At 41.4% G+C, this 15,872-nt stretch overlaps 2 protein-coding genes across 12 annotated transcripts in view; one reads left to right on the top strand and one right to left on the bottom strand.

The window, feature by feature from the left end:
- The window catches only part of LOC311421338 (merlin-like), a 39,337-nt gene that overhangs the window by 7,977 nt on the left and 15,488 nt on the right, over positions 1 to 15,872 (top strand). Inside the window, exons 1-6 of one of the 8 annotated variants that reach the window (XM_084493097.1) lie at positions 4,840 to 4,860; positions 5,858 to 5,923; positions 8,978 to 9,342; positions 10,710 to 10,827; positions 13,612 to 13,737; positions 14,148 to 14,273. In XM_084493097.1, coding sequence (XP_084349223.1) covers positions 10,738 to 10,827; positions 13,612 to 13,737; positions 14,148 to 14,273 — 342 coding nt within the window. In that variant the 5' untranslated portion in view covers positions 4,840 to 4,860; positions 5,858 to 5,923; positions 8,978 to 9,342; positions 10,710 to 10,737. Of the gene's footprint in view, positions 1 to 4,839; positions 4,861 to 4,903; positions 5,924 to 6,510; positions 6,712 to 8,977; positions 9,434 to 9,919; positions 10,087 to 10,709; positions 10,828 to 13,611; positions 13,738 to 14,147; positions 14,274 to 15,872 lie in introns of those variants that run through there. The other 7 variants (XM_084493094.1, XM_084493098.1, XM_084493095.1 and 4 more) reach the window with 7 other exon arrangements.
- On the bottom strand, positions 1,512 to 4,746 carry MRPS17 (mitochondrial ribosomal protein S17). 4 transcript variants are annotated; one of them, XM_084493133.1, is made up of 4 exons: positions 4,070 to 4,302; positions 3,655 to 3,747; positions 3,409 to 3,555; positions 1,512 to 2,223 (listed from the first exon to the last, which is right to left on the bottom strand). In XM_084493133.1, exons 3-4 carry the CDS (start codon positions 3,529 to 3,531, stop codon positions 1,933 to 1,935), a joined length of 414 nt encoding a protein of 137 aa, XP_084349259.1. In that variant the 5' UTR covers positions 3,532 to 3,555; positions 3,655 to 3,747; positions 4,070 to 4,302; the 3' UTR covers positions 1,512 to 1,932. The 4 variants fall into 4 exon arrangements, with proteins under 4 accessions (XP_084349259.1, XP_084349257.1, XP_084349258.1 ...); XM_084493131.1 differs by lacking the exons at positions 3,655 to 3,747; positions 4,070 to 4,302 and adding an exon at positions 4,702 to 4,746; XM_084493132.1 differs by having other exon boundaries at positions 3,655 to 4,302.

The following is a 15,872-nucleotide window of genomic DNA, read 5'->3' as shown; positions in this document are numbered from 1 at the left end:
ACAAGTGTGGTGCATCTTTAAAGACCAATTTGGGTTAAACTTGTCAATCTTTTAATAAAGAAGATTTCAGACTAGGTACATCTAATCATATTTTGATCTGAAAATGTTATGCTCCTGAGCCAGCAAGAATTTAACTGCACGCCACAAAGCTGATAATCTTGTGTGATGCATCAGTTTTACATAAAATTACATTTACACAGCTACTCAAGAAAAATCACTGGAGATACAGGGAAAGATTTACTTCCACAATCAGCTGCAACTTGTTAACCAAACAGAAAACTTTACTATAAACTCTCTATAGGTACAGGTTTTTACAGCTTTCCTATCTCAAGTAGAGGTCAAAATTCCTTTACTGCCTCCTGTTATGCAATTGACTTGTATCTTCTACTACCCAGAGCCATGTTCTATCCTGCATCTGATTTCCTTCAGTCTGTGCTAGGGATGAAGTTTCACATTGTATATTCACTTGAGCAAGAATCCAAGCCCAGGTTTCCTTCCACTGAGACAAGGGCCGCAGTTAGCCAGCTACAATTACTAATTTACATAAGCTTTAGCCACTTCAACAAACAGATCAAGAATAACCTACAGCCAATATTAATAAACATTTCCTCAAACTGAGGGACCACATTTTTGGTTCATTTTCATAGACAAGTTTGAATCAAGGTGTCTTGGCATCCCACCTTACTGATCCAAGATACAAGGTGGTACTTGAGGACTGTCAGTCTACCATCTGAAGAATAGCTGTTCTGAAGTACTGAAGTAAATTTCAGTTTCTTATTCCTCCCAACCCAAATCACTCGCTGAATTCAGACTTCGTTAGCAGCTTGGGAGCAGCTGAAATAGACTTATGCAGGTAGAAGAAACTGAAAACTTGAAATTAAAGGGCAAGTGATTTATTCTATTAATGAAATAGAACAGCTGATAGCTTACTAGCATAGGTTACCTGAGTTTGTAAAAAAAAAAAAAAAGTGTAAGTCAAAGGAGCTTAGCTCAGAAATACCTTGTTTAGCTTCTAATCTTAAGAAGTGTTTTGATGCAGACACCCCTTTACAGCAACAGAGGGCTGCTGTAACTGCCGCACACTTAGCTCTGTGTTCTGGAAGACAGGACACAAGATCCACAGAAGTTTCCTTAGCAGAATAAAGTGATCTTTAATCTTTAACCTCTATGGGCTTTTAGTTTCATATTAAAGTATTCAGCAAATCAGTATCAGTAACTCTCCCAAAGTTCATTTTTAAAATTATCTTTTCCAATAAGATTAAATCAAAACACCTTTACCTCTTTTGGCTTTGTCATCCCATCAGCTTCTACCTCATGCTGGCAGTTCAAAGAGGTCCATCTCTCCCAAAACTACATACTCTTTACACAGGTTACAAAAACAACTCTACTAAGCTCCCTGAAGTTAATATTCTCACTTGACCAGCATTATAATGGCAAATGGTTGGATTTTTGTTAGAAGATAACACAGTGTGGTATGAACAAGAGTAAATAAGGACACATGCAGGTAGCTGTTTTAAGTTTCTATACTTCCTTTCAAACACTTTAATAGAATTAGTTTAAGTAAGCCTACAAGCCACAAAAGATTGCCTGAAAGACAGAACAATCAAGTAATATAATGACCCTCCCACCAAACTTAAACAATTATTTTGTCTCAGTACAAAAGGGTCATTCCAAGTGAACAGCTGGCTTTCTGAAACTGCCAAGACTTTGGGCAAAACTACATGCAACAAGAAGTATAACAATTCACATTTTCCATATTTTCATTTGAGAGGCACCTCAAATTTTTAATCTGTAACATATGTTACTAGAAGCAACTATGTTTACTATTTATTTTGACTACAAATTTCACTGAAACAATTAACATAAAGCAACAGGGCCCCAAACATCCCTGACAGAGATGAGCTGAAAAGACCCATTTAAATATTCTCTCCGCTATTTGTCTGATGAACAAACTTTAAGTTCCTGGAGTTTTTCACTTAAATAGTTTGTATCTGCCTCTGTCAGATTTTCTGAATCTGACAGGTTTTCAAGGAATCTGGTTCCTGCACAGGGCTTTCCTGTTATCGGATCTATGACATTTCCAACCTTGAAAACAATTTCAGCCAGTTCGTGTTTCACATGTTTGCTCCTCCGCTCAGGCAAAGCTTTTAGAAGAACAATGTCTCCAACAACACACTGCTGCAACGGGTCATGGGCAAAATAGGTTTTCCGCTTGTTAAAGAACTGTGGAAGGAAAAGAGTAAGTCTTGGCATTAGGTTTCAAGACAGAGCAATTGATAAATTTATTCAATACAAGATGAAATAGATTTCACTAAGAAGCAAAGTCTTGTGAAATTTTTCTCAATATTGAGTTCAGAATGCATTCAGAAATGCAACTGTGCACACTATTTCCCAAAGGTGGCTCAGTATAACCTTCCCATACTCCCTGGTTAGGATGTGATCGCCCACTGAACTTCGGGAAAAGGAGATAGGGAAAAAGCCAACTACAAAGAAGTGGTCATAGCCAATACACGAATATAAATATAATAAGTTCTTCACATAACTAGGTTCCTTGTCTTAAGATCACCACTTTCCACCAGCCTCTCTCTAGTTCTGTGAGCTTTTCTTCTCTTTAAGATACTCAACAATTGCTGCAACAAGACAGCTGCCTCAGTTCTTCCAAGCTCAACAACTTTCCTGTTCAGTCTGTACTTCAAGACCTGATGTTAGTTCTTATATACCCTAGTATTTCTAAAAAACAATCAGCCACGGAATTAAGTTCTTACTCAATTCACTTTTCCCATGTAAAAATTCAATATATATTTTGCAGAATTCAGAAGCTTAAGAAGTCAACATATTCTTCTACAGGATAAGAACTTTGGATTGCAATATTGGACTCAAGACCCATTGCCTAATTCAAATCTTACCTTCTGGTCACCAAATACAACACCTACATATACCACAGGTTTCCCCATATAAATAAATTCTAATTTTAACCTCCCTATTTGAAATGCATTGACACAAAGAAAAGCTCTTACAGCACATCATATACAAATATTAAATATGCTTATAATTATATATACAAAAAATGACTACAGGATCTATTGGAAAAGTGACTAATACCAAGTTTAAAAACAAAGCATATTCCAAATCAACAGTAAAAAAATAAATTTAAGTGTGAACCAGGAAAACCTGCATTCCGAACACAGATAAAGTACTTCAAGAAAGCATTTAGCAGATGAGCTGAATGGGAAATAACCTGACAGAACACACTGCTCTCTGCTTGTCACCCTTTGTAGTCAACTTCATAGACAAATCATTATGCAAGTCCCTTAAAGAGATTAAAAGCTCCAGGAGTCATATTAACAAAACATTCTTCTATACAGTACAATAATCACAGGGCAAGACAAGTTGTTAACTAGCTTTTACCTTTAGTAAGTAAGGATCTAGCACGAGCCTTGTCACTCTCACTTTGGCAGTCTTCTGCATTTTGGTTCCTATGACTTTCCCTACTATCCATTTTGCATGGACAGCTCCACGTGGTACAGACATTGTTTGGTTACGGTCATCCAGTGCCTGGCAACAAGCAAGCAAACATGTTATTTTAACAAGAAAAAAGAAAACTAGTTCCAAAGCAACAGCAAATTCCTTTGAATCATGCTGACTGCTACATACTTGAGAAAGAAATGCGTAGCCATGGAAATTAGGAACTTAACTCATACTTCAGCAGCTGTTTTTGCTGGAAGAGTTCATGAGGTTGGTGTATACCTAGAGTTAACCCAAGCAGAAAGCAGTCTGTAACTGCTGCTCAGAAAGTCATTTGCTTGTGCATACCTCATGACTTTTGGTTAACTAAACTTATAGTAATAAAGTTCTTCAAATTCCATGAGATAGCCAAAAGCTGCCTCACCTACAACAACCATAATCATTTTGAGTGAGTTCATTCCTGTAAAGAACTGTACTCCACTACTTTATTAGCTTCGTTTCAATAAGGATGGCTTTCTGCACCACCCTTACAAGAATTACAAGCAAGTTAATGGAGGACATTAAAAGGTTTGAACCAGTACTAGAACTGCTGGATACTAATTACCTGTTTCTCTCTCAGCTGGCTATGCATTGCTAACCACTACTGACACCTGCTGAATTCTCAAGTTCTCCCTTTTGCACCATTACACACCAGACTCACTTAAACACCCCTGACCACCAAAAGCAGCACTTTATCCCCCCCATAGGGCCCATAGAGAGCACAAAACACCTCATGCAGTCAAGTCTGAGGGGGCTTTTACCATCTTCGACTAAGCTGTGTGACCCTCAGGCCCCCTCAGGCCCCCTCAGGCCCCCTCAGGCCCCCTCAGGCCCCCTCAGGCCCCCTCAGGCCCCCTCAGGCCCCCTCAGGCCCCCTCAGGCCCCCTCAGGCCCCCTCAGGCCCCCTCAGGCCCCCTCAGGCCCCCTCAGGCCCCCTCAGGCCCCCTCAGGCCCCCTCAGGCCCCCTCAGGCCCCCTCAGGCCCCCTCAGGCCCCCTCAGGCCCCCTCAGGCCCCCTCAGGCCCCCTCAGGCCCCCTCAGGCCCCCTCAGGCCCCCTCAGGCCCCCTCAGGCCCCCTCAGGCCCCCTCAGGCCCCCTCAGGCCCCCTCAGGCCCCCTCAGGCCCCCTCAGGCCCCCTCAGGCCCCCTCAGGCCCCCTCAGGCCCCCTCAGGCGCTGCCGCCACCGCCGCCGCCTCACCGGCCTTAAGGGAAGGGATGCGGAAGGGGCGGGGCCGCGGCCGGAAGAGCCGCGCGGCAGGGGGCGGGGCCGGCGGCAGGGGTGGGCGTGGCGTGGCGGGGAGGATTTAAAGGCGCAGGCCACGGGTAGCAGTAGGGTGGTGGAGGTGGGGCCTGAGACGTGGGGAGCTTCGTGCTGGGGGGTGTGAGGGTGGGGCCGCCATTTTGTGCCCCTTGCTGCTGGGCAGAGCCCCGTGTGGGTATGCGAGCGGCTGGCATCCCGCTTTGCCCTCACAGGAACTAAGTGTTGCTGGCTCTTGTGTTTGTGTAAATGACCCGAATGTTGTGGGTTTTCTGCGTAAACCTCAAAGAAGTGGGATATCTCCATTGAGCACTGGCTTCTTGCTCTCGATTGTCCCTATTTTGGGAGAAATTCAGTTTAAATCTGTGAAATCAGCGTCTGAAAAAAAACAAACACCTTACAAATAGAGCAGTGTAAAATCCCTTGGCCGTGCCCTAGTGCTTCAGGTAGTTTCCTCCTGTCAGCCTCAGTGCCAAGCAGAGGCTATCTCATTTTAAAAACTACTTTTTTTTTTTATTAGTTTCACCCGTTTAACGCTGGCAAGCAATCTGATGCCCACCTTTCCAGGCTTGTTCTGTTCAGGCTTTATTGTCCCACACAGGAAGGGGCAGGCAGGGAATGACACCTACCTGCTAGGACAACGCTGCAGCTTCCCTCCTTAAGGTGGCTGGGCATGGGCAGCCCAGGCTGTTCGTACAGCTGCAGACACTGTTGAAATAATTCGATCAAACACTGTTAAAGAAGTCTGCAAGTTCGCTATCAGTCCTTACAGATACCCAAGATAAGATTCAGTAAATTCTCCTAATTTACTTTGCTGCCTGAATTGCAGTGGAGAGAAGTTGGGAGGAGTCTTGCTGGCACAGGCAGGAAATGGTTAAGAGCCCTTCATATCACCTGGGAAAGCGATTCTTTGATTTTTCAGAGGGCGCTAACATGCTGCAGTTCATGGGGAACAAAGGGAAGGAGATCAACTATAAAAGTTGTTCTTGGATTTTATTTTCCGTGGCAGAACGTGCGAGGGCTGGACATTGATGTCTGCTGAAAAATAAGGGATTTTGGATTAAAAAGATTTTTTTTTCTTCTTATCTTCGTTCAGAAAATGATCTGTGAAGTAACTCTGATTTCAACCGGTGACTTTAGATAACTTCTTTTTGATTGAGAGGTAAGAACAACATTTGTATCACTGACCCATTTTAAAACAGGGTGAATTCTTTGCTTAAATTGTTTCATAGGTAGGACAAGGAACACACTCAGGAGTGAGTCAACAGCTGTAAAAAGCCCACAGCGCTTTTCCTTTACTGTCTGTGCTCAGTTTGCTTGCATTAATTCCTGAGCTTAAGTGTAGAAATTCAGGAACTGGGAGAAACCTAATGAGCCGGGGGAATTTACAGCTAAGAGTTGCAGTAAATGTTTTGGCAATGACAAGAGACTTTCAGTGTGTAGTAGTATCCGTGGTAATGTGCTTTTGCACTTGATGCATCAAGCATCTTCTGGTGGTGTCTCTTAAAGTGCTTCCTGAACCTTGCTTCTTTAAACCCCATTGAACTCCCTGGGGTTTTACGTTTCAGGCTTGTAAGGACTTTTCGAGCAAAGGCACGTGTGCTGCCCCTGGGCAATGTGCTGGACCTTAACCTGGGAGGACAGACTGCTTTTTTAAGCAGGGTCTAACAGTTTCCATTTCTTCTTAGCCTGTACACAGATGAGAGGTCTCACCTTAAAAGTGATGCTGACTTTTTGTGTTTGTGTCAGTGAAAACAGATGTTTGACTGTCCAAAGCGTGATTGGATAGTAACACCTCAGGCACAGTCACTGGGAGCAAGCCCTGTGTGAAGGGAAATCTTTATATCCTGTGGAGAGCACTGCGAACCGTCCATTTACCTTGGAAATGCCAAACTGAAAGTGAATAGTACTCTCACTCTTGGCAAGGTTAATTACAGCTTGCTCATTGAGGTATTGCTCAGCGTCTGTCTCTGTAACGTACTGAATTCTGGAATTTATTGAACTTTTGGAGGGGTGGTGGTTTCATTTGCTTTGTACGTTTTGGGAAATGCTGGAAGTGGTATCTATTGGGTGGGTTATTTCCCATTTTGACAAATTGTGTAGTGTAGTTGTTGAGCACGACAGCCCATCTAGTGTAGTGATAGAGATAAGCATCAGTCATTGCAAGAGTCGCCTTGCCAGTTATTCTTGCTATTGCTTGTTGTTCCCAGCTTCCTTCCCCCACGTTTTGCTCAGGTGCTGGTTTCTTATGGTCAAGAATGGGGAAGATTATAACCCAGTTAGAGCTGGTGGATGTCAGTTCTTTCCTCTTGAACATGCTAAAAGGCAGCATCTGGACCGTTTAGATCCTGCCAATTATATTCCTCATCACTGTTCCCCTCATCAAGCAAAGTTTTTTATCATCTTTCTGTTAGTTTTCATAAGGTGCAAGAAAAGCTGTGGACATTCACGGTTTCTGAACTATGTGTTCCCACATTCTGGCTGGGCTGGAAAGTTATCACCCTGCCCTCTTTTGGATTAATATGGTATTTGGTAAGGTTATGACATGCTCTAATCTATTCCATTTTGCTGCTTCTGACTCCTGAGCTTTGATGCCTCTGGCAACTGCAGAAATAAATCACTGGAGCTCGCTGACAGAAATTGCCTTGAAACAAGCTGCACATGATTCACAGCTAAACGTTGTTATTAGCAAGTATCTAGAGAGTGTATCTCTTCTGCATTTAAACAAAAGATTGCAAACCCAGATTGCCTTATTTGGCAAGATTTATATGAAAAAGTTTTTTCCAAAAACTTCACTGTTAAGTGCTTTTGCTTATGTTGTCAGTATCTGATGTTCTTTTAACCTATCTGGTGTGAAAACCTTTCCTATTTCTTTACCAGTACTATTGATTAAAATGCCGTTTACATTTCTTGGGAAAATTTGATATTCAAAAATGTCTTTTCACTGTGAGTCAGAATGTACTTTTCCATGGAATAAAAATTCTGGAAAGGGAAAAAAATGCTATTGGAAATGTTGAACAAATTATATTGTCATTTCAACCAGGTTATATAAGAAAAAAAGAAATAACTTCAAAGTCAGAATGAAGGGCTCTGGTGTTTTTGTCATATTTTGAGAAAATTAGTACATTCTTCTGAAATAGTTCTATTTTATCTGTTCAGCATTTTCCATATGAAACTCTTTGAGAATGTTCTGTACTGGCCCAAACTCCAAGTTCCTATTTAACTGAATTGGCTGATTCAAATTACACGTTAAAAATGAATTATGAAGTTTTTTCTCTTTTTGTCTGCAGCCACTGATGTTTCTTCTAGAGCTAATTTAAGAAGGGTTTGTGCCCAGTACTCCATAGTGGTTCGTAGTTCTAGTGCTCTAACTGCTATATCCCATGGTAAAAATATTTACAGTAATTCTCTGGTTTTGAAGAAAAATGAGCAAGGGAGAGCTTTGGAATGTAACAGGTTAAAACATAACTTTGCTGTTAGCTCTGCTGCAGCTTGCAGATTAGGGATCAAAAAATTACTGGTGTAATTACTGCTGGTTTGGATGCCTTCACATGGTGCTCTCCCTGTCGATATTACTGTGGTCGTATTACACCATACTACTATGGTGATTTTGTGGTTTTTAAGCATTCCTTTCCCTTTAATTGAAAACACCTTTGTATGCTAAACAGGACCTGTGTTCTGCTCAGCACTGTGCACTGAGATGTTGCCTAAATTAGAGGAAATGCACTCAGTGGTGAGATCTGCTTTGCACTCCTCTAAATAAAAGTATTCCCCCAGGATAAGGGGGATACCCCGAGGGTGAAGGGATTTGTTTTTTCTTTGGATATGCCTCCCATGTGTTAAGATCCCTGACACTCACCAGTTTACCCTAATTCTTTGCAGTTTGAGCTGTCCTCTTCTAGCACTGTTGGCAGGCACCAGCAGGAGGACTAATCAGGAAAAGTGCTTTAGGGATGTGTCTTGAGGTGGGGGCACATACTGTCATGCTGTTGCAGGCAGAAGTTTATCTAACTTGTTCAGAAAGACAGAACTTCCATACTTTTCCAGCATTATAGTATTCTGGTTAGTGATTTTTTTCTCAGTGTGTGACTTGCTGCAATTTAATTAAGCCCATTATTCCTTGTCCTAACCACTGTGGTCATGTACAGCAGGCATTATCATATCTCATTACACTTGTCCCTTCTCTGTACTAACCAGTACTTTCGTTTTACTACAGATTATTTTCTAGCCCTTGGTGCTCTGCTTTGGATTCTCTCCAGTCATCCCATCATCTATCTTGAAGTGTGTTGCCTCAAACTGGACACAAGACTTCAGCAGAAGCTTTATCAGCCCCAACTGGAGGGAGAGAACACCTCAGCTGGTCTCAGTGGTGTCGGAAAGATGAATTTTCTCCTGAGCTTCTTTTCCCCACTCTGAGTTGCCACAAGTACTTGTTCAAGTCTGGCTGATGTCCATGTGATTTGGCACCTGATTTATCTGTTCTCTGCCTCAGCTTCCTTACAAGTCAAAAAGAAAAACTTCTGTATATATTTTACCTCCTATTTAGCCATCTGAAATTCTTGGATGAGGGGCACAAGTAAAGTAAGTGGAAAATGACCAATGTATTTGTAAGCCGATTAAAAGCTTAGCAGAAGAGAAGAAAGAGACAAGATATTTTATAAAATACTGGAAGGTACAGACAAATACTTTTCAGTTTGAACTAGAACTTTATTTTGGAATTGCTTAGGAAGAGGTTGGAAGTCTGCCACCCTGTAATAGTCTTACATTGTAGGAAACCAATAATACCTCTGCCTCTTCTTGACCTATATAGTTCACAGATTCTAACTGGGTTGTGCAAGACTGAGCTGTTAATTTTATAAAGTAAATACAAGAAGAAAAAATTACAGGCTGATTTGTGCTGCAGAGTGTGGATTCACACTACCATTTAACCCCAACTTCCAACGTTTGGCTTGGCTGATATAAACAAAATCCTCATGACAACGGAAATAACACGTGTCTTTTTTTTTTTTTTTTTTTTTGATGGCATGCAGTCAAGTGCATTCAGAATATAAAATTTGTGAAGAAATTTTCTGTAGGCTTCTGCAAAACTGTATCAATTTCACCTCAGAAGAAGAAGCACTGGAAAAAAATGGTGCTCTAAGTAGCTTTCATCATTGTGTGTTTATATGTCTAAAAGAAATGGGCAGATTCAGCTTCATTTCACTGGATATATTTCTGGCATTTGTATAATTTCAGGGAGCTAAGATTTTATGATGTCAAGAAACTTGATAGGATGGTTTCTCAAGGAGACAACTGATGGAAAAGTATTGAGTTGGGTTTGATATAGTAAGTTTTTGTGTGATGTGGCTCTTTTACACGCAGTGCTTCCACTGATGCATTTAGAGTACTGACACAGCAGTACATACAGCAGAGACCTTGAGGAAGAGAATTTTGTTTGGATGTATAAAAGTGATGAGGAATGTCTAATTTGCTGACATTTGTCATGTTCTACTTTTGGTGAAACTGAATATTCATCCATTGCAGAGTTTCACTGCAAGAGAGCACTGAATTGCCTGGACACAGGTGATTGTATGGAGCATGAGGGCTGGACTGGAGGTTCCCTAGATGTCCTCAGCTGTAGTGAGAAGCAGTCCCCTAGATCTTGCAGTGTAAGGTCTGAATGAGGTTGTTTCTAGTACTGTAGGAAGGTAATATTTGCCCAGGTCTCAGGGAAAGACAAGAACAATATTTTAGAGCAATTTTTAGGGAGTAAATCCCCAGGTCAAACTAAATTTTTTTTTTGTTTTGACATAATTACGGCTTTGAGCATCTTCTTGGACACAAACATCCAGAGACTGCTTGTATTTAAGGCTGACTTTATTCTGCAAGTTTGAACTCATCCTACTTTGAAATATAGCCAAGAAAATTACTGAATTTCTAGCCCTAAATGCAGCTATGTTTGATTTCAGGTGTGGCTGTCCTCATAAACTGAAAAATATGTCTATCCGAGGCCTGAAGAAGAAACAACCAAAGACGTTTAAAGTCAAAATTATAACAGTGGATGCTGAAATGGAATTCAGCTGTGAGGTAAGAGCTCTCAGAAAAATGCTGGAAAGTTGGAGATTGCCCTTTATATTAGCAAGATGTACCCTTGAAACAGCTAAATAAAAACATCATACGCTGGGTGAGCAATTGGCTAACGGGCAGGGCCCAAAGGGTTATGGTAAATGGAGCTGCGTCAGGCTGGCGGGCGGTCACCAGTGGGGTCCCTCAAGGCTCCATTTTAGGGCCGGTACTTTTCAATATTTTTATAAACGATCTGGATGTAGGAATAGAGGGTATTTTGAGCAAGTTTGCTGATGACACCAAACTTGGAGGAGTTGTGGACTCAAATGAGGGCGTAAAGGCCTTGCAGAGGGATCTGGACAGGTTGGAGAGCTGGGCGATCACCAACCGCATGAAGTTCAATAAGAGCAAGTGCCGGGTCCTGCACCTGGGACGGGGAAACCCTGGCTGCATGTACAGACTGGGCGATGAGACGCTGGAGAGCAGCCTAGAAGAGAGGGATCTGGGGGTCGTGGTAGACAGCAAGTTGAATATGAGCCAGCAGTGTGCCCTGGCAGCCAGGAGGGCCAATCGTATCCTGGGGTGCATCAAGAACGGCATCGCTAGTAGGTCAAGGGAGGTGATTGTCCCGCTCTACTCTGCGCTGGTGCGGCCTCACCTCGAGTACTGTGTGCAGTTCTGGGCACCACAGTATAAAAAGGACATGAAACTGTTGGAAAGTGTCCAGAGGAGGGCTACGAAGATGGTGAAAGGCCTGGAGGGGAAGACGTACGAGGAACGGCTGAGGTCACTGGGCCTGTTCAGCCTGGAGAAGAGGAGGCTGAGGGGAGACCTCATCGCAGTCTACAACTTCCTCGTAAGGGGTTGTCAAGAGGCAGGAGACCTTTTCTCCATTAACACCAGTGACAGGACCCGCGGGAACGGGGTTAAGTTGAGGCAGGGGAAATTTAGGCTGGACGTCAGGAGGGGGTTCTTCACAGAGAGGGTGGTTGCACACTGGAACAGGCTCCCCAGGGAAGTGGTCACTGCACCGAGCCTGTCTGAATTTAAGAAGAGATTGGACTGTGAACTTAGGCACATGGTCTGAACTTTTGGGTAGACCTGTGCGGTGTCGAGAGTTGGACTTGATGATCCTTAAGGGTCCCTTCCAACTCAGGATATTCTATGATTCTATGATTCTATGATTCTATGATTCTATGATTCTATGAAAATTTTCTGAAAAGCCATAGCTATCATTTAAAAGCCAAATTTTTTTGAATGTGACAAGGTTCTTTAAGATGCAGGCCTGGAGAAACAAGTCTGTTCAGAGCTGGTCCTAAGATGTTGCTTATACACTAACGTATAAAATGGTGCTCCACGTTTGTTGATCTGGGAAATTCTCTTCAAATGTGATTCGCCATCTGTAAACTCCAGTTTCTTTCTTTAGCTGTAATGGCTGGCTTACATCTTATCTGGGTATGAGAGAAAAATGATCAACTGTAAAAGTTAGCTTTTCTTCTATTAATTATGGCTCTCTAGTAAATTGGATAGACTGCAGAAAAATGTGGAAGAATACATATATAGCAAGCGATCGATTGATAAATGAATTGGGCTGCAGTGTTGAGGAGACAGAACTGTGCCTGATTAATTCCTAATCATCCAACAAAAGCAAAAAAAAAAAAAAAAAAAAAAAGCGCAATTACTTTGAGAAGGCAAGCTAGAAAACTAAAGTCCACTAGGATAGCAATTTTAATGAGAGAGATGACTGTTGTGGGGCATTTAATATTTCATTTACTTGATCCCTCAGAGACAATATACTAGTCAAAAGCACTGGACTTCTGTAACATACAGATCTAAAGTACTTGCAAGCAGGGTTGTGAAAATAGAATTTGGAAAATTTGGTTCAGAGCTCAGAATCCTGTTAGCAAATCCAGCTTGATATATTCTTTCCTTTGCTATCACTCACTCTCCCCCAGTACTGCTTTTTTTCTGGGTGGATATCCTGCTTTCCATCCAAATAATGCCCTGAAGTGTTTTTTTTTTTTTTTTTTTTTTGCCATTGAGTTTAGTGGCTGACCCTGCAATGAGACAAAATCATCTTTTAATATGTAGCCAAACAGAAGAAACAGATGTGCAACCTCTTCAGTGAAAAATGAGACATCATGTGTGTGCGAATTTTGGGACCTTTAATCAAAGTTTCTGTTCTCTATGGAGCTAGACTAGTAAATTAGATTAGATTGCTTTTTTTTTTTTTTTTTTTTTTTTACTGTATAAAAAAAAGATCCCGACTATACTGCACACTAAATCCTACTCCAAGAAGACAGACTCCTGCTCATTTAAATCAGAGTAGCATAAAGGCTTGGCTTGTTGCCACTGAAATAGCTGAGGTATGTGAAAGATGGATTTGCTTTGATTGTTTGGCATTTCTACTCTGTGCCTTGACACTCCTTTGATTTCCCCCTGGCCTTCTCTCAAGACTCTTTAATTTGTGTAAACTGTTGAATAAGATTTTTACAAATATTAATAAAGCTTTGCTGGGTCCTAGGAGATCAGTAGTACAATCCTCATTCCCTCTGCTCATAAAGTGCTTGATGCTGTGATTAAATGCCTGCAGCTTTGAATCTTTGGAGGAAAGGAAGAGGAAGTAGAACATTACAGCTCATGTACCTTTGCTGTAGGCAGCAGTAGGCATGTTTCTTTGTCAAGCTAAAGGTGAAATAATAGTTTGTAGGGGAAAGGCAAATGGTAACCTGGTTTGCTCGCCAAAAATGCGGCAAGTTCAGTCAGGATAAATATGTTTTGTATTATTTTCTTTTTCTTTTCTAGATGAAGTGGAAGGGAAAGGACTTGTTTGACTTGGTGTGCCGAGCACTTGGTTTAAGGGAGACCTGGTTCTTTGGTTTGCAGTATACAATGAAGGGAATGTGCACCTGGTTAAAGATGGACAAAAAGGTACAGAAAACAAAAATAGTAACCTGCAATCTTCAGCTCCTAAATGACTTACTTTTTCTTTAAGCTCAGGAGCTAAAGGAATGTGTTAAATGACAACCCATAATTCTAGATTATATCATTTTTTTTAGAATTGAATTTCATTGTGTTATGCAATCTTCTTGTTTAAGGTTTTGTCTGAAGTGTTACCACTATATGCACTTCTTCATAATATATAATATATGCACATATTCATATAATCACCACTATATGCATTTATTGTCAATACATTAAAGCTCAGCATTGCCCTTCCTTCTAGAACATGGAAATGCTGCCTTAACTGGATTATTAGCTGCCTTCTGATTTTCCTCTGGAATAATAGTTTGAGACATTTCTGTACCATTTTTACTGCTGATTTTTGTTTTATCTTTAAGCAGGTTTTAGATCAAGAAATCCCCAAAGAAGATCCCATTAGCTTTCATTTTTTGGCTAAATTCTACCCCGAGAAGGTAGAAGAGGAACTGTTACAGGAAATTACCCAGCATTTATTCTTCCTTCAGGTCAGGAACATTTCTTAAACCATTAATTTCTTCTGTGTTCACCCCAGTCCCCTTATAATGTCTTTGATCTTGTTGGCTGTTGTTAGTCTCAGAATGACTCTGCTGGCTTCAGCCATATCATTGTCTATGTAAATATCTATTTTTTATAAAATACAAACATCTCTCCTGGCTACTGTGGTTTTGTATGATGATAAGTTGAATGTTTGCCTTCTGCAGTCTTTTGTTCTCATGATGGCTTCTCGTACTGCTTGTGCTAGGAATGGGAGTTCCATTACTGGGACCTGTAGTTTCATGTAAAATGATTTTTACACCTAGCAGCTCCAGTGGTAATTTTGCACCTGAATATTCCAGACTTGCTTTACTCCTTGTAGTCAGTGTCCTAAAGAAAACAAAAACACAACAAAAAACGTGCAAGGGTGGCACTGCTTGAAGAACTTTAGTGTTGAAGCTAATGGTAGAAGGAAGGCTGCAAAACCAAACATTTTGGAGATGTGAATTCTATACCCAGGGATTGATACTCTTTGAGGTGGGGCAAGGAAAAGTACATCAGTTACAAATTAGTGACCCTTTAACTTTGAAGTGTGTGTAGACCTTAGAAAGCTTCCCACTTTTACTGAGGTTTAGAGTGTGAATCGGGGAGAAGAGGTAGCAGTGTTGGTCATATTCAATTTTTAATTTTGGGAAGAAACTCCATATGGTTTGGAACTTTTTGAGCCAAGTCTGCCTGTTCCCGTGTTGTATTTCTGATTGAGCAGCTTCTCCATAGCCACTCTCAGAGGTGCTTTCATAACTGGTCCTGATATTTTCACACTCAGAGGACAAGTAATCTTAGATTTATTTGTTCGTTTATTTCTACTGCCATGCAGACACCAGGGCTCTTTTCCCCAGCATAATTAGGACATCCTGACCAGCTTCTGCGTTTATCTGTTACAAGTATTCTGTTTTCTGAACTCTGTGAAGGTTCTTCTTATGTTAGATTTTAAGCCATCCATATACCACTTAAGGGTAACCACAGTGCACATTTTACTATGCTTCCTGCCCTTTTTGGAGCACTGCCTAAAGTTGTTGGTCTGGGAATTAGTTTCTTAAGGTTCCTGCCCTAACTGTTCAGGGGTGAGAAGTATAGAGTGAAGTCCCCGTTTTTATCAGCTTCAAGAGTCATCTTGAGGACTGTGTCACCTGGTCTGCTCTGGCTGCAGCTAAACTGAAGAGTCTCAAAAGCTCCTTGTCATCTTCTCTTAGAGCTGCTGGTGCTCTTGAGTAACCATTCCTTAACCTGGTTCTTTCAAAACGAGAAGGATTAGAAGAGACCTGTTATTAGGTGTATGAACTGTGCGAGGGAGTGACTACACAGCAATTATGGTGGCAGTCGTGAAGGTGAAGAAGAGGAAAGGAATGGTGATAAGCACTTGGGGACAGTAAGTTTTTTTTCACTGATACCAGCTGCAGATGGAACAAGACTCATGACTGCAATCTACCCCTAAAACTAAAACTCCCAAGCTTCTAAAAATAGTCCAGGTGGTTACTGGAAGATCTTGTTGTGTAAGACTGTAGAAGGCATAATCACTAGAAAACAAGAACTACCTAACCTGTCCTTTT

Source organism: Aythya ferina (genome assembly GCF_964211825.1).
Source record: "Aythya ferina genome assembly, chromosome: 19".
In the NCBI taxonomy this organism is placed as follows: Eukaryota; Metazoa; Chordata; class Aves; order Anseriformes; family Anatidae; genus Aythya; species Aythya ferina.
Note: the sequence above shows the minus strand (reverse complement) of the source record. Positions and strands in the feature narration are given on the sequence as shown.

Bases quoted from the DNA above. Each gene is read 5' to 3' on its own strand.
- MRPS17 (XM_084493130.1), bottom strand. From the start codon at position 4,096: ATGCATAGCCAGCTGAGAGAGAAACAG. The intron at 3,556-4,069 runs GTAATTAGTATC...GCTTGTTGCCAG, and splicing joins GCCAGCTGAGAGAGAAACAG to GCACTGGATGACCGTAACCA. The intron at 2,224-3,408 runs GTAAAAGCTAGT...TTCCTTCCACAG, and splicing joins TAGATCCTTACTTACTAAAG to TTCTTTAACAAGCGGAAAAC.